This window comes from Heterodontus francisci, chromosome 15 (genome assembly GCF_036365525.1).
Source record: "Heterodontus francisci isolate sHetFra1 chromosome 15, sHetFra1.hap1, whole genome shotgun sequence".
NCBI classification, from domain to species: domain Eukaryota; kingdom Metazoa; phylum Chordata; class Chondrichthyes; order Heterodontiformes; family Heterodontidae; genus Heterodontus; species Heterodontus francisci.
The window spans coordinates 97,764,652-97,787,582 of NC_090385.1; the positions used below are offsets into that span (position 1 = coordinate 97,764,652).

At 48.2% G+C, this 22,931-nt stretch overlaps 1 protein-coding gene across 3 annotated transcripts in view; it reads left to right on the top strand.

Annotated features, from left to right (window-relative positions):
* Nucleotides 1-22,931, top strand: part of btk (Bruton agammaglobulinemia tyrosine kinase) — a 738,635-nt gene that overhangs the window by 253,917 nt on the left and 461,787 nt on the right. For 2 of the 3 annotated variants that reach the window (XM_068047893.1, XM_068047894.1), the window contains exon 2: nucleotides 17,259-17,422. In XM_068047893.1, coding sequence (XP_067903994.1) covers nucleotides 17,297-17,422 — 126 coding nt within the window. In that variant the 5' untranslated portion in view covers nucleotides 17,259-17,296. Of the gene's footprint in view, nucleotides 1-12,132; nucleotides 12,308-17,258; nucleotides 17,423-22,931 lie in introns of those variants that run through there. The other variant, XM_068047895.1, reaches the window with a different exon arrangement.

Consider the following 22,931-nt stretch of genomic DNA (forward strand, 5'->3'; position numbering starts at 1 on the left):
GGTGCATAAATCCCTGAAAGTTGCCACCCAGGTTAATAGAGCTGTTAAGAAGGCATATGGTGTGTTAGCTTTTATTAGTAGGGGGATCGAGTTTAGGAGCCACGAGGTCATGCTGCAGCTGTACAGAACTCTGGTGCGGCCGCACCTGGAGTATTGCGTGCAGTTCTGGTCACCGCATTATAGGAAGGATGTGGAAGCTTTGGAAAAGGTGCAGAGGAGATTTACAAGGATGTTGCCTGGTATGGAGGGAAGGTCTTACGAGGAAAGGTTGAGGGACTTGAGGTTGTTTTCGTTAGAGAGAAGGAGGAGAAGAGGTGACTTAATAGAGACATATAAGATAATCAGAGGGTTGGATAGGGTGGATAGTGAGAGACTTTTTCCTCGGATGGTGATGGCAAACACGAGGGGACATAGCTTTAAGTTGAGGGGTGATAGATATAGGACAGATGTCAGAGGTAGTTTCTTTACACAGAGAGTAGTAGAGGCGTGGAACGCCCTGCCTGCAACAGTAGTAGACTCGCCAACTTTAAGGGCATTTAAGTGGTCATTGGATAGACATATGGATGAAAATGGAATAGTGTAGGTCAGATGGTTTCACAGGTCGGCGCAACATCGAGGGCTGAAGGGCCTGTACTGCGCTGTAATGTTCTATGTTCTATGTTCTAAGAGTTGACATGGAGTAATTCTTCAATTGCTGCAAACATTTTTTATCAGAGAGTAGGAGAGGCTAAGGGGGAAGTTACTCAAATCTTCTGAGAATTGCAGTCGTGTCCTGCACCAAAATAAAAGTGCAGACGTTACAATGTTCTCTGACTTTGAGCTGGAAACAAAAGCTGGGTCTGCGTTTTTGGAGAGTTTTCAGTCACAAACATCTTCTGTTGCTTTATTATAAGGTGGAAGTGGTGGTGGGGTGAGTGGGTAGCAGGGCTCCCATGTAATTGTGGATTTGTAAAGCCTGCCTTACTCTTTAAGGGGCCCAGCTTTAACTGGATGTATCCAGGCTCATTTAATCTATTTTAATTAACAGATAATGGCCAAACCTTTTAACTTTGGCATGGGTTAGCATTAGCTAATGGGAGTTAATGGATCAGCCGCCCTTTATACACCCCTACACAAATTTACTTTCCATTGACTTCCTTGGAAAGGGAAATCTGGCATGGTGTATAGGAAGATAGGAACAAGAGGAGGCCATTCAGCCCCTCATGCCTGTTACACAGGAACAGGAGGAGGTCATTCAGCCCCTTGGGTCTGTTAGATAGGAACAGGAGGAGGTCATTCACCCCTCAGGTCTGTTATATAGGACTAGAGAAGGCCATTCAGCCCCTCAACCCTGCCTCATTATTCAATCAGATCATGGCTGATCTGCACCTCAACTCCATTTACTCATTTTGTTCCATTTCCCTTGATACCCTTACCCAATGAAAATCCATCAATCTCAGTCTTGAAAGCTCCAATTGACCCCAGCATTCACAGCATTTTGGGAAGAGAGTTCCAGATTTCCATGACTCTCTGAGTGAAAGAGTGCTTCCTGATTTCACTCCTGAATAGCCTGGCTCTAATTTTATGATTTTATTCTGGATTTTCCAACCAGAGGAAATTGTTTCTCTGTATCTACCTTGAAGATGGCTGATAAGGTGATTAAGAAAGTACATGGGATACTTGGCTTTGTAAATATGGACGTTGAATACAAAAAAAGGAAGTCATGCTAAACATTTACAAGTCTATGGTTAGGCATCAGCTGGAGTATTGTGTACAGTTCTAGGCTCCACACTTTAGGAAGGATGCCAAGGCCTTGGATAGAGTACAGAGGTGATTTACTGGGGATGAGGTGTTAATTATGTGGAGAGTTTGGAGAAGCTGGGATTGTTCTCCTTACAGCAGAAAAGGTTAAGCAGAGACCTAATAGAGGCATTCAAAACTATGAGGGCTTTTGCTAGAACAAGAAGGCAGATACTGTTTCCTCTGGCCAGAGTGCCTGTAACCAGAAGTCAGCAATTTCAAACAATTGGCAAAAGAACTAGAGGGGAAATTAGAAGAAGTTTCTTCACACACGCAGCTGTTCTGATCTGATATGTATTACTTGAAATGATGGTGGAATCAGGTTCCGTAGGAACTTCTCAAAAGGAAATTGGGCATGTATTTGAAGAGGACTAATTTGCAGGATTATGGGGAAAAAGCTGCACTGTGGACTAAATTGAACAGCTCTTTCAAAGAGCTAGCAAAGACATGATGGGCCAAATGGCCTCCTTCTATTCTGTGAGATTCTATGATTCAACCCTATCAACTCCTTTAATTATCTTAAACACCTCGATCAGAGCACCTCTCAACCTTCTAAATTCAAGGAAATAGAAGCCAAGTTTATACAACCAGTCCTCAAATTTAACCCTCTAAGCCCCAGTATTATTCCAGTGAATCTGTGCTGCACCCCTCCAAGGTCAATATATCCCTCCTGAGATGCAGTGCCCAGAACTGAACACTGTTACTCCAGATGGGATCTGACCAAGAAGGCCGATCTGTTAATTACGCTTTTACATCGCTATGCCAAATTTGAAAGGTTTGCCCAATAAGTGTCTTGGTCACCCAGGCTTAGCAAAGTGAGCATACAGTGTGAGTGAAGGAATAGTAAACTCAGTTAAAATGCTGAATAGTATTTTTGAGCAACAGAACTTTGCTACTGGGCCTGCTGCCTTCTAAAGCTGGAATTTCCAGCCCTCCAGGATTGGCCTGGAGTCTCCAGGAAAATTAAAGGCTCGCCTCCAATGCAATGGTTGTGTTTTAAAAAATTTTGACCATGGAAAAAGAGGCTGACTGACAGTTAAGAATCATCCAAGCGGGTAATGAAGTCTACTTGCTTTGCAATTGGTGTGGGAAGGCCGTGCGCCGTGTATGGTCTTGTTGGGGAGCCAAGGGCAGGAGTATGGGGGAGGGGCAGTTGGAGGTAGGATGTGGGGACATCTCAGGAATATTCCCAACCAGAGTTGGCAATGCTATTTAAAGTCTGCAAGTGAGACAATTGGCCAAAGGTTACAGTATAAGGTGAGCACATGCAGCTCCTCCTACACTCTGTAGCCTTGGTGTTGGTCTGAATTATGGCATTATCATGTCAGAAAGGACTATCACTATTGCCAGCTGTTTGGCCAATCATAATCACCATCTGATCCCCACACAAGACCTACAGAGGGCTGCCCAACCTATAGCCCAAGGGCTACATGTGACACTTGACAATTCAGCTCCAGAAAACTTTGTCCATTTTAGTGTTTACATTTCTTATTTTGCCGGTTTGTCCTGGGCCTCTGGAAAGGGTTGTTTCCAGCCTCATTGATGAATCGATCCTCAATCAGAACACCAAGATTAGTGTCAAGAACTTCATATAATCGCCAAGGGTGCTAGGTGCCCACCGTTATTATCTAATGAAGGGGTACTGAAGGAAATTGGACTGATAATGCTGAGGTGTAACGCTTAGGGGCGGGAATGACATTTTGGCACTGCTTTGGCAATCAACCATCTAAAAAGAAAAAAGAGAGACTTGCAAACATCTTCATAACCCTCAAAAAGAAAAAAAAAATTAGCATTTCTATAGTGCATCTACACCCTCAGGACATCCCAAAATGCTTTACAGCCAATGAAGTACTTTTCTGAATTCACTGTTATATTTAGGAAACACAGCAAGGTCCTCCAAACAGCAGTGTGATAATGACCAGATAATTTCCTTTTAATGATGATGGGTTGGGCAATAGATATTGGCCAGGACACCAGGGATAACACCCCTGCTCTTCTTCAAATTATATTGTGGGATCTTTACATCCACCAGACAAGGCATCATCTGAAAGATGGCACCTCTGACAGTGCAGCACTCCCTCAGTACTGCACTGGAGTGCCAGCCTGGATTATGTGCTCGGGCCTCTGAAGTGGGCCCATACCCATAACGTACTGACTCAAGAGTGGAGAGTGGTACCACTGAGCCACAGTGGACAGCCTCCCATGTCTTTTTCCCTTTTTTTTTCATGCCTCACCTTAGGTTTGTTGCCAGCAGGAATTCCACTCTCATTTCAGACCGATGCTGCTCTTTCCCCATCGAGCAGTCGGCAGTGGCTTATGATGCCTCTCCCCCCACCCCTCCTGAAAATGGCCTGGTCCCGCTCTCTGTCTCAGCCTCCCTCAATGACACAGTTCCCTGTCCTGCCTCTTGAAGAAGACGGTACACCAGGGACCACTGTGCCTGAGGGTTCAGCCTTTAAACCAGGCAGTGCCCAGAAGATTCTTGTCCAGCTTGCAGCTGCCGAGGAAATCCAGCAGTTAATGAGTTAAACTGTGGGGCAAGGAAGCTTGTTTTTTTTTAATGCATTTAGTTCCTCTTCAGCTGCTCCTGCTCTGTGCAGATTCAGCCTCAGTAAGAGCTGGTTGCTGTTTACAACTGAAGGATCTTAGACTGCAAAACTTAATATTAAACGGGTATAGAATACAAACTATACACTAAAGAGTATGGACTACAACCATGTATCTGTAAGGAATCATTGACCACAAACATTGAAGGGGTGCAACTTGGGTTTTGCATAGGAATGGAAAGATGCCCTGCACACCTGAATACTGTGAGAGTAAAACCAGACAGAATAGCAACATCAATCCTTAGAAAGGTGAAGGCCAAGTGGGATTAGAGATCTACTACCTGGGTAGGGTGTGAGGACTGAATTGAAATTAATACACAATAGGCTAGGGAGGTAGAGGTAGTTGTTGACGGGGGAAAGACCTTGGGGATGCGGTTGGCTGGGGAGCGGGGGGGGATGCGGTGGTGGTGTGGGCGGGGGACGGGTAGATAAGGCAGATATGGAACTAACCTCCTGTTGGGCTTGGCAGGCTGATTCTCCCAACCAAACTCATTACCAACACTATATATATTAATCAAATTAATTTGGGGCCAAATTTTGACAATAATTACTGTTCTTCAGTGATTTACAATAGGCCTGTTCAATACTCCTATCTCAGCTCATTGTGATTGATGCAAGAGACTCCCTCCATTGTTTGACTAGAGATAGGATATAGGATGGTGGGACCAGCTGGGTTAAAGCTTCAGTTTATCTCCCTTTAAAAATAATAAGCGCTCAGGATGATTAAGGGCATGTGAATATAACATTGGCGAAAATAAATAAACGGTGCACTTAACGTGCGTTTCCTGCCCGTCACACTTCGAGTGTCGCAGTTACATCTGCAGCATACTGATATAGTACCCCAGTAATTGAAAATATCTTAAGTAACACTGGAAACAGAATGTCTGTAAATAATCCGAAACCTGCCACATCAGGTTCTCAGGATGAGTGTGAGAGACCGCATGTTGGAAGAAACAAAAATGGCTGAGATATACAAGCTGATTGACCACGTTTGTGCTGTTGGTGCAGACCCTCCCCCACTGGTAATGAATATTTCTCTGCAATCCTTTTGGAACAGGAAATAGCTGCTTATATAGGCGACCCGCCCCTGACAGGGAACAGCTTCTGGAGGAGTGGATGAAGAAAGTCAACCACTGTTTTAGGCCGGAGAAGTGTCCTACTTTAGGGCCTTGTGACAGCTGTCTGGAAACAGCCAGAAGAGTTTCAGCTCTAGTCCCCTTCCTGCAGAAAGAAAGAACTTGCCTTCTGCATGGCACAGGCAGGTGGCACCCAAGTGGGCCATGGGCATTTGAACAAATGGCATTGCAACAGGAAAACAAAGCAGAAGAGTGCATTATGTCCTTTTCACTTGGAATTACCCTTTTTGGGCCTGGTGAGGACAATGTCAGCAGTGGGGCGGGTCGACAGTATATCACAAATAATATACAGCAAAAAAGGTTTAAATTTAAATTTGTTTGTCTGATTTGTTTGCATTGATTAATTATTATGAATGAAGCTTTCTGAGAAATCCCCAGGCAATGCAAAGGGAATAGAGATCCATAACAGTATCTCACTTGCATAGCAAGTGAATTGGAATGGCGAATTATATTGTTAAGAAGAAAGAAAGAAAGCTTTACATTTCTATAACACCTTTCACAACCTCAGGTTGTCTCAAAATGTTTTACATCCAGTTAAGTACTTTTGAAGTGCAGTCAATGTTCTAATGCAAGAAATGTGGCCGCCAATTTACCCATAACAAGAACCCACAAACAGCACAGAAATAATGAGCAGATAATTAGTTTTGGTCAAGGCATAAATATCGACCAGAACCCTGCTCTTCTCCAAACAGTGCCATGGAATCTTTTACATCCAGCCAAGGGGGCAGACAGGGCCTTGATTTAATATCTCAGCCGAAAGACAGCTCCTCCAACAGTGCAGCACTCCCTCAGTACTCAGTTCTCAGTTTTAATTATGTGCTCTTAAGTCCGAGAGTAGGACTTGAACCCATGATCTTCTGACTCAGAGGAATTAAATCAGTAAAGTGCAAATCATAGGAGTTTCCGATGAAACTGGCCAGCCAACATGCTGAATCTGGTGTCGACTCAGTCACCCAGACACAGGGTCACTAAGATTCCGCAGTGGACATGGTCCTGAGAAGAACCATGAGGCTGGTCTATTGAATCAGGTGGATAGCCCCTTGAGAGAGCAGGCACAATGGGCTGAATGGCCTCCTTCTGTGCTGTAGGATTCTATCCATTGAATAATTGGACCAGGCAGTAGAAACTTGAATCCACTTTGTTTTCTGTACTGTTAACACTGTGGAGGTTATTTTTCCCCAGCAGCTGTCACAGCTGTTTTGCTGACTGTGGGTACTTTTGTTGGTATTTTAGAAAGTCTCTCTTTAAAGACTAACAGAAATTTCTCGAAACTAGATGTCTCCTAAACGAATAAACTTTGCTGCGTTATCAGAAGGGCAATACTGGGGGTGTGTTGCACTGTCAGTAGGGCAATACCGAGGGACCACTGCACCGAGGGAAACCTGTAGTGTTGGAAGGACAGTACTGATGGAGTGCTGCACTGTCGGACGAGCAGTACTGAGGGAATGCTGCACTGTCGGAGGCACAGTACTAAGAGCTGCACTGTTGGAGGTGCAGTATTGACAGACTGCTACACTGTTGAGGGGTATTACTGAGGGTGCACTACATTATTGGAGGGGCAGTACTGAGGGAGCGCTGCACTGTGGGAGAGTCAGTACTGAGAGAGTGTTGCACTGTCAGAGGGACAGTACTGAGGGAGCACTGGACTGTCAGAGAGGCAGTACTGAGGGAGCACCGCACTGTTGGTGGGCAGTACTGAGGATGTGCTGCACAGTCAGAGGGCAGTACTGTGGGAGTGCTGCACTGTTGAGAGGTATTATTGAGGGTGCACTACATTGTTGGAGGGGAAGTACTGAGGGAGTGCTGCACTGTCGGAGGGTCAGTACTGAGGAAGTGTTGCACTGTCAGAGGGACTGTACTGAGGGAGCACTGTACTATGGGAGGGTCAATATTGAGGGAGCACTGCACTGTCAGAGGGTCAGTACCGAGGGAGTGCTGCACAATTGGAGGGACAGTATTGAGAGAGCGCTGCACCGTCGGAGGGTCAGTACTGAGGGAGTGCTGCACAATTGGAGGGACAGTATTGAGAGAGCGCTGCACCGTCGGAGGGTCAGTACTGAGGGAGTGCTGCACAATTGGAGGGACAGTACTGAGACAGCGCAGCACTGTTGGAGTTGCAGCACTGTCAGAAGGCAGTACTTAGGGAGCGCTGTACTGTTGGAGGGTCAGTACAGAGGGAGCGCTGCACTGTGGGAGGATCAGTATTGAGGGAGCACTGTACTGTTGGAGTGTCAGTACTGAGGGAGTGCTGCACAATTGGAGGGACAGTACTGAGGGAGTGTTGCACTCTCAGAGGCGCAGTACTGAGGATGTTTTGCACTGTTGGAGGTGCAATACTGCGGGCGCACTGCACTATCTGAAGTGCAGATTAGAATCAAGACCCAAGACATCAACAGTAAAACAGAACTCATAGTGTTGAAGATAAGTGAAGCGATTATCTCCCCTATCACAGAGAACTGAAGGAAACACATACTGTCAGCAATAAAGAGATGTGGGGCATGAGTGGAACTGATGTGTCAGAGAGCAGTTCAAAGAAACCAAATTGATCTGAATTTTGATTAATTTCACATTTGTCACAATAAGGAGTTTTTTTGACCCAATCAAGCACAGCATGTTCTCTCTCCCTCTCTTTCTCTTTCTTTACCTTTCTGTCTCTCTCACACCCTTGTTCTCTCCTTGCTTATCCTCTTTCTTTCCCTATCTCTTTCTCTCTCTCTTGCTTTCCCTATTTTTATCTTCCCTTTTCCATTCTCTCTCACTCTTTTATTTTCATCTTCCTTTCGCTTATCCCTCCTTTCTTTCCTCGTTCTTTTTCTCTCTCTTGTTTTCTTTCTTTCTCTCTGTCTTTCTCTCTCCATTTCTGTTCCCTCTTCCTTTCTCCCAATTGTTTGTCAAACTTGTCCAATTTGAATGGATTAGGAGCAGTGGTCAGGATTGAGGTGAAACATTCAGCAGCAGGGCGGGGTGCGGGAGCTGGGGTGAGGGGGGGTGAGTGAGGACTTTACAGCCTGTCCCTAGGCTCTGGTGAGTCAGACTGCAGGTGCACTTGTAAACAGCTGAGAGACAGTTAGTGTCCTTTGTGAGGTCGAGAGGAAGTAAATCAGGAAGGTTGTCAGTAGAATACTAAATGATTTTACATAGATGAATAAAAAGAGGAAGCAACTCTTGCACATGAGTAAGGGTGGAACTCAGTGTCTGTGCCTTACAAAGTTCTAATACTGGAGTATTAGAAACCAGGCCCAGTGAGGTGAGCAGACAATCCATTAAACGCAGAATGTGCAGCAAATAGGAGGCCCTCGGTGAATGGAGTTGTGATCCTATCACATTCAGCAAAGAAAGTGCCTACTTGCATTTATATTAGCACCTTTCATCACTGCAGCTTGTCCCAGAGTGCTTTACAGCCAATGAAGGACTATTGATGTGTAGTTAGTCACTGTTGTAATGTAGGAAATGCGGTAACCAATTTATGCACACATCAAGATTCCACTAAAAGCTCTATTACAATAACCAGATAATCTGTTTTAATGATGTTGGTTGAAGGATAAATATTAGTCAGGACACAGGGGGAACTCCCTGCTTTTTTATAAACAGTATGATGGAATATTTCACATGAGAGGGCAGACTGGGCCTCGATTTAAAGTCTCGTCCAAAAGACAGCACCACATTCTCTCCGTACTATTGAGTGTCAGCATAGATTATGTGCTTAAGTCTCTCGAGTGGGACTTGAACCCATGACCTTCTGAGCCTGAAGAGAGAAAGAGAGTGCCCCCACTGACCCAGTGCTGAAACCTATTGGTATTTCATGGCATTGCTTGGTGGATCAATACACTGTTAAGGTCAAGTGAGGAGGGGTTGACGGGTTTCCCTCTTTTCACTCTCCTTGTTTGACCACAACAGATTTAATTCTTTCTTAAATTGGATGTACTGGCTAATTCAGTAGGTGTTTGATTACTTACTTGCTATGATCATAACATTAACCAATCTGACAGGTTTTCTTGAGTTTAACAAAGAAAGATGTTAACTTTATTGTACCTAAACCGAACTAATGTAAATAATAAACTACGTGCCGACTTTCACTCACACGCACACTGGAGGTTTACACACACACAAATAGGTTACAGAGTGAGGAAAGGTAGATTGGTTGAGTTAGAGTCCATAGGAAAAAAATGGGTATACAGTTTGTTGCGTTTGGTGATTTGGCTGGCTTCTAGCTGAATTCGGTGGTCCTAAGGCTTTTAGTTTGAAGAGGTAGATGACTGGTTCAGTGGGTCTCTTGGAGACAGCGAGGCAGATGATTTCCTCCATTGGGGTTTCTGATTGTAGCCAGAGTATGCAAAGGTGGTCAGTCAACAGGCAGGATTTGAAAGCTTCCAAGCTGGAATGGAGAGAGAGAGGGACCCCCACTTGGGTCTGCACATGTCATTTTCCAGATGCTTCTCCCTGCTGCTGTAGAGAAACACAACCTTAAAACCACAGATGGAGATGATCTTGTCACATGACAGTCACTCAATGATTCAAGCATAGTAGTAAGCAGTATTTCTTTTTTCTAAAAGAAACACAACAAGCAGTTCCCTTAAACTTCCTGGGTCTTGGTTCTTGCTGGGATGAGAAGACGTTTTGTCTCCCTCCTCACAGGCCTTGCAATGTAGGATACAGTGTTGCAAATTAAGTGACCATCTTAAGCTGCTAACAAAGTCATCTATTATCTGTTTTTAAAAAATTTCTTAATAAAATAAAATATAAATTCAGATCTCCAGTCAGTGGATTAAATAAAATTATCATTCAACAAAGCACATTGGTGTGACAACACCATGTAGTCATACATGTGATTTAAGAAGGTCAGGGTTTGAGCCAGGTCTGTGCTATTTGCTAATATAAGCTGGGCTGAGCTATCCTGGAGTAGGACTGAAATGCAACCTGATGACAAGCCACTGATCACGACGAGAAAATGTATGCGCGAGACAGCATTAGACTCAACTGTGATGCCCCTCGTGGTCAACTAACCTGTCAGCAATCACTCACTGGGTTCAGATATAAAAAAGAGCATCTTTAACAAGTTACGCAAAGGATACCCGAACCAGTGAAACTGGACTGTTACAAGAAACAGGGTCGTGGGGGGAGTGAGTCAGCAGCTTCAGGGGAAGGGGAGAGAGAGTCAGCACCTTCATGAGAGGAGGGCGGAGAATCAGCACCTTCAGGGGAAGGGGAGAGAGAGTCAGCACCTTCAGGGGTGGGGGAGGAGAGAGTCAGCACCTTCAGGGGAGGGGGGAGAGTCAGCACGTTCAGGGGAGGGGGAGGGGAGAGTCAGCACCTTCAGGGAGGGGGAGGAGAGAGTCAGCACCTTCAGGAGAGGGAGAAGAGAGTCAGCACTTTCAGGGGAGGAGGAGCGAGTCAGCTCCTTCAGGGGAGAGGGAGGAGAGAGTCAGCACCTTCAGGGGAGGGGTAGAAAGTCAGCACCTTCAGGGGAGAGGGAGGAGAGAGTCAGCACCTTCAGGGGAGGGGGAGAGAGTCAGTACCTTCAGGGGAGGGGGAGAGAGTCAGTACCTTCAAGGGAGGGGTAGGAGAGAGTCAGCACCTTCAGGGGAGGGGTAGAAAGTCAGCACCTTCAGGGGAGAGGGAGAAGAGAGTCAGCACCTTCAGGGGAGGGGTAGAAAGTCAGCACCTTCAGGGGAGAGGGAGGAGAGAGTCAGCACCTTCAGGGGAGGGGTAGAAAGTCAGCACCTTCAGGGGAGGGGGAGAGAGTCAGTACCTTCAGGGGAGGGGTAGGAGAGAGTCAGCACCTTCAGGGGAGGGGTAGAAAGTCAGCATCTTCAGGGGAGAGGGAGGAGAGAGTCAGCACCTTCAGGGGAGGGGGAGAGAGAGTCAGCACCTTCAGGGGAGGGGGAGAGAGTCAGTACCTTCAGGGGAGGGGGAGGAGAGAGTCAGCACCTTTGGGAGGTCATCACCCCTTACCCAAAAAATCCACCCTTGACCTTTTGGTCCTTGAAAAGTGGTGCCTATCTCCAAATCCCCATTCCAAAATCCTTGAATCTGTTATCACCTCCGAAATTCATCGCTGTTTCTGGCCCCATCCCACTGTCTAAATCTCTCTGTCCCTGCCGCAGCACTGCTCTGACCCTGACCCTGACTAAAGTCACAAATTAGATCCTTTGTGACTGTGACCATGTTGAATTTTCTTTTCTCATCTTCCTTGACCTCTCAATAATCAACCCAACCTCCTCTCACATGTCTCCCCAATTGTCTGGTTCAGTGAGCACTTAGGAACAGTAGGAGGCCATTTGGCACCTCAAGCCTGTTTCACCATTCATACAAACATGCAAACATAAGAATTAGGAAAAGAAGTAGGCCAATCGGCCCCTCGAGCCTGCTTCGCCATTCAACAAGATCATGGCTGATCTGATTGTAACCTCAACTCCACATTCCTGCCTACCCCCAATAACCTTTCACTCCCTTGCTTATCAAGAATCTATCTACCTCTGCGTTAAAAATATTGAAAGACTCTGCTTCCACTGCCTTTTTAGGGAGAGAATTCCAAAGACTCATCGACCCTCTGAGAGAAACAATTTCTTCTCATTTCTGTCTTAAATGGGCGACCCCTTCTTTTTAAACAGTGACCCTTGGTTCTGGATTCTCCCACAAGAGGAAACATCCTTTCCACATCCACCCTGTCAAGACACCTCAGGATCTTATATGTTTCAATCAAGTCGCCTCTTACTCTTCTAAACTCCAATGGATACAAGCTGGGCCTGTCCAACCTTTCTTCATAAGACAACCTACCCATTCCAGGTAATAATCTAGTAAACCTTTTCTGAACTGCTTCCAACGTATTTACATCCTTCAGTTACATCATGTCTGATCTGTACCTCAACTCCAGTTTCCTATCTTTGCTCCATATCCCTTCTTATCAATTACCTAACAAAAAAACTATCGATCTGAGTCTTGAGAGCTCCAGCTGATCCCTAGCATCCAAAGCCTTTTGGGGATGAGGGTTCCAGATTTTTCTTTGTATGAAGGGATGCTTCTTGATTTTGCTTCTAAATGGCCTGGCTCTAATTTTGTTCTGTATTCTCCCAGCAGCGGAAATGTTTTTTTTCTATCTAGCCGATATAATCCCTTTAGCATTTCCTCTTCGACTCTTATCTATCCATTTGTAGTGATAGCATTTTCAGCAATGGCCTCTCCTCATGCATCCACCATTACCTCTGGAGTCTTCCAAGGATCTGTCCTTCGCTCATCTGAATTCTGTCCCTCAGCAACAGCATCAACAGACATGAGGTCAGCTTCCACATGTATGCTGATGACATGCACTTCCATCTCTTCACCACTTCTCTACCCCTCGACTCGCACATCGAGTCTTGGATGAGACACACCTTCCTCCAACTAAATATTGTGAAGTCCAAAGCCATTGCCTGAAACACCCCCATCAAATCTGTACCCTAGCCACTGATTCCATCTCTTTCCCTGTCCACTGACATTGTCTCAGCCTAAGCTAGACAGCTCGCAACCTCGGTGTCATATTTGACCCCGAGATGAGCTTTCAATCCAATATCCTCTCTATCACCAAGCCCATCCACTTCCATTGCTGGAATATCACCTGACTGCACCCCTGCATCAGCTCATCTGCTGCTGAAAAGCTCATCCACACTTTTGTTACCTCCAGATTCAATTATTCCAATGCTGTCCTGGATGGCTTCCCATTCTCCACCATCCATAAACTTCAGTTCATCCAAAACTCTGCTGCCCGTATCCTAAATCATACCGCATCCCATTCATCCATTATTCCAATCCTTCCTGACTTGCATTGGCTTAATTTTACTTATTTAAATTGCTTGCTTCATGTTAAATCCCTCCATGGCCATGGTGCTCTCCTCTGTAACCTCCTCCAGTCCTACAATACGCCACCTCATTCCTCCAAATCCTCCCTCCTGCGCATTGTCCCCTTCCTTCACCCCACTAATGACGGTCATGTTTTCAGCCATCTGGACATCATCCTCTGGAACTGCTTCCCAACCCTCTTCACCTCCCTCTTCTCCTTTAAGACCTCCCTTATGGCCCATAGCTTTTGGTCACCTCTCCGAATATTACTTTCTTTAATTTGGTGTCCATTTGTTTGATTATGCCTCTCCAAAGAAGTTTCAGACATTTTTCTTCATAAAAGGCGCTACATAAATTCAAGTTGTTGTTATTCTTCTTTTCTTGGGCCCCTAAGCTAGTTGATGCCATCAATGGTTCCCTTTCCTAAGGGTCCGTCTCTCTTATCTTCAGAACCACCATTATCTCCCCCCCCCCCACCCCCTCAAAAACACACCCATGACTTTTCCAGTCTCGCCATTTACTGCCAATCTCCCATTCCTTTCCAAAGTCCTTGAACATATTACAATCTCTCATCTTTAACAAAGTCCCTTCTTTGAATCCCTCCAGCTGAGCTTCTTACAAAACTGAGGTCAATGGGAATCAGGGGGAAAACCCTCCGCTGGCTGGAGTCATACCTAGCACAAAGGAAGATGGCTGTGGTTGCTGGAGGTCAATCATCTGAGCTCCAGGATATCACTGCAGGAGTTCCTCAGGGTAGTGTCCGAGGCCCAACCATCTTCAGCTGCTTCATCAATGACCTTCCTTCAATCATAAGGTCAGAAGTGGGGATGTTCGCTGATGATTGCACAATGTTCAGCACCATTCATGACTCCTCAGATACTGAAGCAGTCCGTGTAGAAATACAGCAAGACTTGGACAATATCCAGGCTTGGGCTGATAAGTGGCAAGTAACATTCACGTCACACAAGTGCCAGGCAATGCCCATCTCCAACAAGAGAGAATCTAACCATTTCCCCTTGACATTCAATGGCATTACCATCGCTGAATCCCCCACTATCAACATCCGAGGTGCTACCATTGACCAGAAACTGAACTGGAGTAGCCATATAAATACTATGGCTACAAGAGCAGGTCAGAGGCTAGGAATCCTGTGCTGAGTAACTCACCTCCTGACTCCCCAAAGCCTGTCCACGATCTACAAGGCACATGTCAGGAGTGTGATGGAACACTCTCCACTTGCCTGGATGGGTGCAGCTCCAACAACACTCAAGAAGCTCAACAGCATCCAGGACAAAGCAACCGGCTTGATTGGCACCCCATCGACAAACATTCACTCCCTCCACCACCGACGCACAGTGGCAGCAGTGTGTACCATCTACAAGATGCACTGCAGCAACGCACCAAGACTCCTTAGACAGCACCTTCCAAACCCGCAACCTCTGCCAACTAGGAGGACAAGGGCAGCTTGGGAACACCACCACCTGCAAGTTCCCCTCCAAGTCACACACCATTCTGACTGGGAACTATATCACTGTTCCTTCACTGTCGCTGGGTCAAAATCCTGGATCTCCCTTCCTAACAGCACTGTGGGTGTACCTATCCCACATGGACTGCAGCAATTCAAGAAGGCAGCTCACCACCACCTTCTGAAGGGCAATTAGGATGGGCAATAAATGCTGGCCTGGCCAGTGATGCCCACATCCCATGAATGAATTAGAATTAGAATTAGAACATTACAGCGCAGTACAGGCCCTTCGGCCCTCGATGTTGCGCTGACCTGTGAAACCATCTGACCTACACTATTCCATTTTCATCCATATGTCTATCCAATGACCACTTAAATGCCCTTAAAGTTGGCGAGTCTACTACTGTTGCAGGCAGGGCGTTCCACGCCCCTACTACTCTCTGAGTAAAGAAACTACCTCTGACATCTGTCCTATATCTATCACCCCTCAACTTAAAGCTATGTCCCCTCGTGTTTGCCATCACCATCCGAGGAAAAAGACTCTCACTATCCACCCTATCTAACCCTCTGATTATCTTATATGTCTCTATTAAGTCACCTCTCCTCCTCCTTCTCTCCAACGAAAACAACCTCAAGTCCCTCAGCCTTTCCTCGTAAGACCTTCCCTCCATACCAGGCAACATCCTAGTAAATCTCCTCTGCACCCTTTCCATAGCTTCCACATCCTTCCTATAATGCGGTGACCAGAACTGCACGCAATACTCAAGGTGCGGTCTCACCAGAGTTTTGTACAGCTGCAGCATGACCTCGTGGCTCCGAAACTCGATCCCCCTACTAATAAAAGCTAACACACCATATGCCTTCTTAACAGCTCTATTAACCTGGGTAGCAACCTTCAGGGATTTATGCACCTGGACACCAAGATCTCTCTGTTCATCTACACTACCAAGAATCTTCCCATTAGCCCAGTACTCTGCATTCCTGTTACTCCTTCCAAAGTGAATCACCTCACACTTTTCCGCATTAAACTCCATTTGCCATCTCTCAGCCCAGCTCTGCAGCCTATCTATGTCCCTCTGAACCCGACAACATCCTTCGGCACTATCCACAACTCCACCGACCTTAGTGTCATCTGCAAATTTACTAACCCACCCTTCTACACCCTCTTCCAGGTCATTTATAAAAATGACAAACAGCAGTGGCCCCAAAACAGATCCTTGCGGTACACCACTAGTAACTATACTCCAGGATGAACATTTGCCATCAACCAATGAAGTAAAAATAAAACAAAAACTGCCTTCACCAAAATGAATGACATTCTCTGTGACTGTGACCATGATGTGCATTCTCCTTGTCCTCTCAGCAACCATTAACATGGTTGACCATACCATCCTTCTTTAGCACCTATGCTCCCTTGTCCACCTCAGTTAATTGCCCTCACTTGGTTCCACACTTATTGTCTAATCATGGCCAGAGCATCTCCAGCAATGGAGTTCCTCCCACCCTGACATCATCACATTTGCAATCCCTCAAAGGTTATCTCTGACACCTTCCTCTTGCTAATCTACAAACTTCCCCTTCATGATACCATCATCAGATATGGGGTTAACCACTAAATGTACTCCAGTGACACTCAGGTCTCCCTCTCCACCACATTGGTCAAGTTCTGCAATGCCTTTGTGCTGTCAACTTGTTCGCATAAGTGTTAACCTTGATCAGCTTTGGCCAATGCCACAAACTCTGCTCCCTTGCTGTGGATTCCATCCCCCTTCCCAGCCACTCTCCCAGGCTGTGCAGTCTCGGTATCTCAGTTGACCACATATCCTCAGCTTCAATCCCAATATCCTTACTATCACAGCAACATCTTGGGTGGCTTCAAACTGTTCTAAAGATCATTACCAAGACATTGTGAAAATCCACCCCGATTGGCTGTTTTTCCAATGTTTACTGTGATTTCCCAGAACTCAGTGGCCCTGAGGTTAGTTTGAAATCCCGTCCCCACCATTTACAATGGAGGCATTCTCAGTCACACCATGATCCCCCTTGGTGATTAAAGTAAGGCTATAATTGGAGAACCTTTGAGGCCGATTTGCAATGACAGCCCTGACGTCTGGAGTGGAGCTGCACTGAGACTCTCCCCATAGCTGTCATGGCAAGACTGGTCACAAACAGAAGGAGACCATATACAAGGGTCAGCATACCAGCAGGAATATTGAGACATCGGCAATTTATAGGCTGTGGAAGGAGATTAAATGGGTGGGGAGAGTCCATGATCGGGGCGAATGTCCATGGGATGTGGAAGGAGATTAAATGGGTGGGTAGAGTCCATGATCGGGGAGAATGTACAGAGGCTGTGGGAAGATTGCCATTCATGGACCAATTGGCCTGTTTCTACCCCTGGCTGCCTGTGTCCTTTGGTTGCTGGGTGAAGACATATTGCCTGTTTCTCTCTGACAGGATCTTTCAGCGGTTATTTGCTCCCATCAAGCGGACTCATGGAGGAGGTGTTCATTAAAAGATCACAGCAGAAGAAAAAGACCTCACCACTCAACTATAAGGAGAGATTATTCATCTTGACAGACTCCAAAGTCTCCTACTACGAGTATGACAGCGAGCGAATGGTAAGTGTGCGTTTTTAAGAATTTCTCACTCGGCCCAACCCAGGTAGCAACTACAGCAGTGCTCCTAACCAGGGAAAGTTTGAGTTCAAACAGTTGCCTTGATCCATATTTGCAGCTTAACCTCCCCTTTGCTGTTTTTTCAGTTTTCTCTCCTCTTCCCCGGTAGATGCTAAATGCCACTGGGGCATCAGTTCTTGGCTCCATCTTCCCTCCTGCACCTCACCCTGGTGGACATTCTTTGTTGCATGATCCTGAACAATGAGGTTATTTATCGTGGTGGCTTTCACAGCCCTGGCTGAATCCTGCCTTCACTCTAATCAACAACGTGTACCGATTAATAAGTGGCCAAACTTTTCCTCTTCCCTTCTTCTCAGCCTGTGGTACTTAGGCTGTTCAGCACAGAGCAGGAATGAAACCTGGGACCTACTGGTCCTGATGGCTCAGTAATTGGGCAGTGCATTTATTAAATGAGCAACAGGGCAGCTCAGATCTAGCCTCATATCCAGGTGTCCAAAGTACTGTTGGCAGTTCATCTGAGCTATAGCGTGTCAAATCCTTGAAATTTAGTCACAAAGACTGGATATTCTGCAAAGCAGAGGGAGTTCAAGGGGTTTTCGATGTGAGCTCACAAAGCAACATGGAGGCCATCTATTGCACGCTTGATGAGGGGAAGGAAAAAAGGCGACAAGATTGGACAATGAAAGTGAGTTTTGGTGTTCTGTTGAATGGTTTGAATCATCAGTGCACAAAATCCTATTGTACATTTGGAGCATGCTGGAGACATTTAATGTAGAATCCATTACTCACCAGATTGTCCACCTTGATCATTTCTGATTGCTGATAACCCAAGGCGCAAATCTAACGAGGCCTCAAAACTCTATGTGGTAAACTGCACGAAAAGCATGCTGTGATGGAGCTCACTGCCTCTGATTTACAGGGACAGCTCAGTTAAATATTGTAAATCCAGTGTGAAATGTGAGTGTTGGGCTGGGCGAGGCCTTTGAAAAGCCAGGTCTGATTGGTAGGTAGCTAGGTCAATTGTAGCAGCAGATGTGGAGCAGTGAGGAAGTAGGAATATGCTGGGCTCACTGAATTGGCTGTCAGTAGCTGCACCGGATGGCACAAGTCTGTAACACTTTATGAGAATATTTTCCACTGGGGGAAATCTTTGCAATGGGAAGCAAAAAAGTATCAAATTGATGAGGACAGGATGCGTCTGTGTTACTGCCCATCGTTCAAAAACTTACTCCGAGATTCACTGCTGAACAACGTCACTTGGCTGAGGTAGCATCATCACCAGAGCCGAAGATAAAGTTAAACCACCTTCATGGGTGGCAGAGTCAGCACCTTCAGGGGAGGCAGCGGAGGGAGTCAGCACCTACAGGGGAGGGGGAGAGAGTCAGCAGCTTCAGGGGAGAAGGAGAGAGTCAACACCTTCGGGGGAGGGGGGAGAGAGTCAGCACCTTCAGGGGAGGGAGAAGAGAGTCAGCACCTTCAGGGGAGTGAGAGAGAGTCAGCATCTTCAGGAGAGGGAGAGAGAGTCAGCACCTTCAGGAGAGGGAGAGTGAGTCAGCACCTTCAGGGGAGGGGGAGAGAGTCAGCACCTTGAGGGGAAGGGGAGAGAGTCAGCACCTTCAGGGGATGGGGAGAGAGAGTCAGCACCTTCAGGGGAAGGGGAAAGAGAGTCAGCACCTTTAGGGGAAGGGGAGAGAGAGTCAGCACCTTCAGGAGAGGGAGAGAGAGTCAGCACCTTCAGGAGAGGGAGAGAGAGTCAGCACCTTCAGGGGAAGGGGAGAGAGAGTCAGCACCTTTAGGGGAAGGGGAGAGAGACAGCACCTTCAGGAGAGGGAGAGAGAGTCAGCATCTTCAGGAGAGGGAGAGAGAGTCAGTACCTTTAGGGGAAGGGGAGAGATACAGCACCTTCAGGAGAGGGAGAGAGAGTCAGCACCTTTAGGGGAAGGGGAGAGAGTCAGCACCTTCAGGGGAAGGGGATAGAGACAGCACCTTCCGGAGAGGGACAGAGAGTCAGCACCTTCAGGGGAAGGGGATAGAGACAACACCTTCAGGGGAAGGGGAGAGAGACAGCACCTTCAGGAGAGGGAGAGAGAGTCAGCACCTTCAGGGGAGCGAGAGAGAGTCAGCACTTTCAGGGGAGGGGGAGAGAGTCAGCACCTTCAGGGGAGGGGGAGAGAGTCAGCACCTTCAGGAGAGGGAGAGAGAGACAGCACCTTCAGGAGAGGTAGAGAGAGACAGCACCTTCAGGGGAGGGAGAGAGAGTCAGCATCTTCAGGAGAGGGAGAGTGAGTCAGCACCTTCAGGGGAGGGGGAGAGAGTCAGCACCTTTAGGGGAAGAGGAGAGAGTCAGCACCTTCAGGGGATGGGGAGAGAGAGTCAGCACCTTCAGGGGAAGGGGAAAGAGAGTCAGCACCTTTAGGGGAAGGGGAGAGAGAGTCAGCACCTTCAGGAGAGAGAGAGAGAGTCAGCACCTTCAGGAGAGGGAGAGAGAGTCAGCACCTTTAGGGGAAGGGGAGAGAGAGTCAGCACCTTTAGGGGAAGGGGAGAGAGACAGCACCTTCAGGAGAGGGAGAGAGAGTCAGCATCTTCAGGAGAGGGAGAGAGAGTCAGTACCTTTAGGGGAAGGGGAGAGAGACAGCACCTTCAGGGGAGGGGGAGAGAGTCAGTACCTTTAGGGGAAGGGGAGAGAGTCAGCACCTTTAGGGGAAGGGGAGAGAGTCAGCACCTTCAGGGGATGGGGAGAGAGAGTCAGCACCTTCAGGGGAAGGGGAAAGAGAGTCAGCACCTTTAGGGGAAGGGGAGAGAGAGTCAGCACCTTCAGGAGAGGGAGAGAGAGTCAGCACCTTTAGGGGAAGGGGAGAGAGAGTCAGCACCTTCAGGGGAAGGGGAGAGTGAGTCAGCACCTTCAAGAGAGGGAGAGAGAGTCAGCACCTTCAGGAGAGGGAGAGAGAGTCAGCACCTTTAGCGGAAGGGGAGAGAGACAGCACCTTCAGGAGAGGGAGAGAGAGTCAGCACCTTCAGGAGATGGGGAGAGAGAGTCAGCAGCTTCAGGGGAAGGGGAGAGAGAGTCAGCACCTTCAGGGGAGGGAGAGAGAGTCAGCACCTTTCGGGGAAGGGGAGAGAGACAGCACCTTCAGGAGAGGGAGAAAGAGTCAGCACCTTCAAGGAAGGGAGAGAGAGTCAGCACCTTCAGGAGAGGGAGAGAGAGACAGCACCTTCAGGAGAGGGAGAGAGAGACAGCACCTTCAGGGGAGGGAGAGAGAGTCAGCACCTTCAGGAGAGGGAGAGTGAGTCAGCACCTTCAGGGGAGGGGGAGAGAGTCAGCACCTTTAGGGGAAGGGGAGAGAGTCAGCACCTTCAGGGGATGGGGAGAGAGAGTCAGCACCTTCAGGGGAAGGGGAAAGAGAGTCAGCACCTTTAGGGGAAGGGGAGAGAGAGTCAGCACCTTCAGGAGGGGGAGAGAGAGTCAGCACCTTCAGGAGAGGGAGAGAGAGTCAGCACCTTCAGGGGAAGGGGAGAGAGAGTCAGCACCTTTAGGGGAAGGGGAGAGAGACAGCACCTTCAGGAGAGGGAGAGAGAGTCAGCATCTTCAGGAGAGGGAGAGAGAGTCAGTACCTTTAGGGGAAGGGGAGAGAGACAGCACCTTCAGGAGAGGGAGAGAGAGTCAGCACCTTTAGGGGAAGGGGAGAGAGTCAGCACCTTCAGGGGAAGGGGATAGAGACAGCACCTTCAGGAGAGGGACAGAGAGTCAGCACCTTCAGGGGAAGGGGATAGAGACAGCACCTTCAGGGGAAGGGGAGAGAGACAGCACCTTCAGGAGAGGGAGAGAGAGTCAGCACCTTCAGGGGAGCGAGAGAGAGTCAGCACTTTCAGGGGAGGGGGAGAGAGTCAGCACCTTCAGGGGAAGGGGATAGAGACAGCACCTTCAGGGGAAGGGGAGAGAGACAGCACCTTCAGGAGAGGGAGAGAGAGTCAGCACCTTCAGGGGAGCGAGAGAGAGTCAGCACTTTCAGGGGAGGGGGAGAGAGTCAGCACCTTCAGGGGAGGGGGAGTCAATCAGCACCTTCAGGAGAGGGGGAGCGAGTCAGCACCTTCAGGAGAGAGGGAGCGAGTCAGCACCTTCAGGGGAGGGGGAGAGATTCAGCACCTTCAGGGGAGGGGGAGAGAGTCAGCACCTTCAGGGGAGGGGGACAGAGTCAGCACCTTCAGGGGAGGGGGAGAGAGTCAGCACCTTCAGGGGAGGAAGAGAGAGTCAGCACCTTCAGGGGTGGGCGAGTGGGTCAGCACGTCAGGGGAAGGGGAGAGAGTCAGCACCTTCAGGGGTGGGGGAGAGAGTCAGCACCTTCAGGGGAGAGAGAGAGAATCAGCACCTACAGGAGATGTAGAGTGAGTCAGCACCTTCAGGGTTAGGAGGGAGAGTCAGCTCTTCAGGGGAGGGAGAGAGAGTAAGCACCTTCAGGAGAGGGGGAGAGAGTCAGCTCTTCAGGGGAGGGAGAGAGAGTAAGCACCTTCAGGAGAGGGGGGAGAGAGTCAGCACCTTCAGGAGATGGGAGAGAGTCAGCACCTTCAGGGGAAAGGGAAGAGAGTGAGCACCTTGAGGGGAATGGGACAGAGAGTCAGCACCTTCAGGAGAGGGAGAGCGAGTCAGCACCTTCAGGGGAAGGGGAAGAGAGTTAGCAACTTCAGGGGAAGGGGACAGAGAGTCAGCACCTTCAGGAGAGGGAGAGAGAGTCAGCACCTTCAGGGGAGGGAGAGAGAGTCAGCACTTTCAGGAGAGGGAGAGAGAGTCAGCACCTTCAGGGGAAGGGGACAGAGAGTCAGCACCTTCAGGAGAGGGAGAGTGAGTCAGCACCTTCAGGAGAGGGAGAGAGAGTCAGCACCTTCAGGGGAGGGAGAGAGAGTCAGCACCTTCAGGGGAGGGAAAGAGAGTCAGCACCTTCAGGAGAGGGAGAGACAGTCAGCACCTTCAGGGGAGGGAGAGAGAGTCAGCACCTTCAGGGGAGGGAGAGAGAGTCAGCACCTTCAGGGGAAGAGAGTTAGCAACTTCAGGGGAAGGGGACAGAGAGTCAGCACCTTCAGGGGAGGGGACAGAGTCAGCACCTTCAGGGGAGGGAGAGTGAGTCAGCAACTTCAGGAGATGGGAGAGAGTCAGCACCTTCAGGGGAAGGGGAAGAGAGTGAGCACCTTGAGGGGAATGGGACAGAGAGTCAGCACCTTCAGGAGAGGGAGAGCGAGTCCGCACCTTCAGGGGAAGGGGAAGAGAGTTAGCAACTTCAGGGGAAGGGGACAGAGAGTCAGCACCTTCAGGAGAGGGAGAGAGAGTCAGCACCTTCAGGGGAGGGAGAGAGAGTCAGCACTTTCAGGAGAGGGAGAGAGAGTCAGCACCTTCAGGGGAAGGGGACAGAGAGTCAGCACCTTCAGGAGAGGGAGAGTGAGTCAGCACCTTCAGGAGAGGGAGAGAGAGTCAGCACCTTCAGGGGAGGGAGAGAGAGTC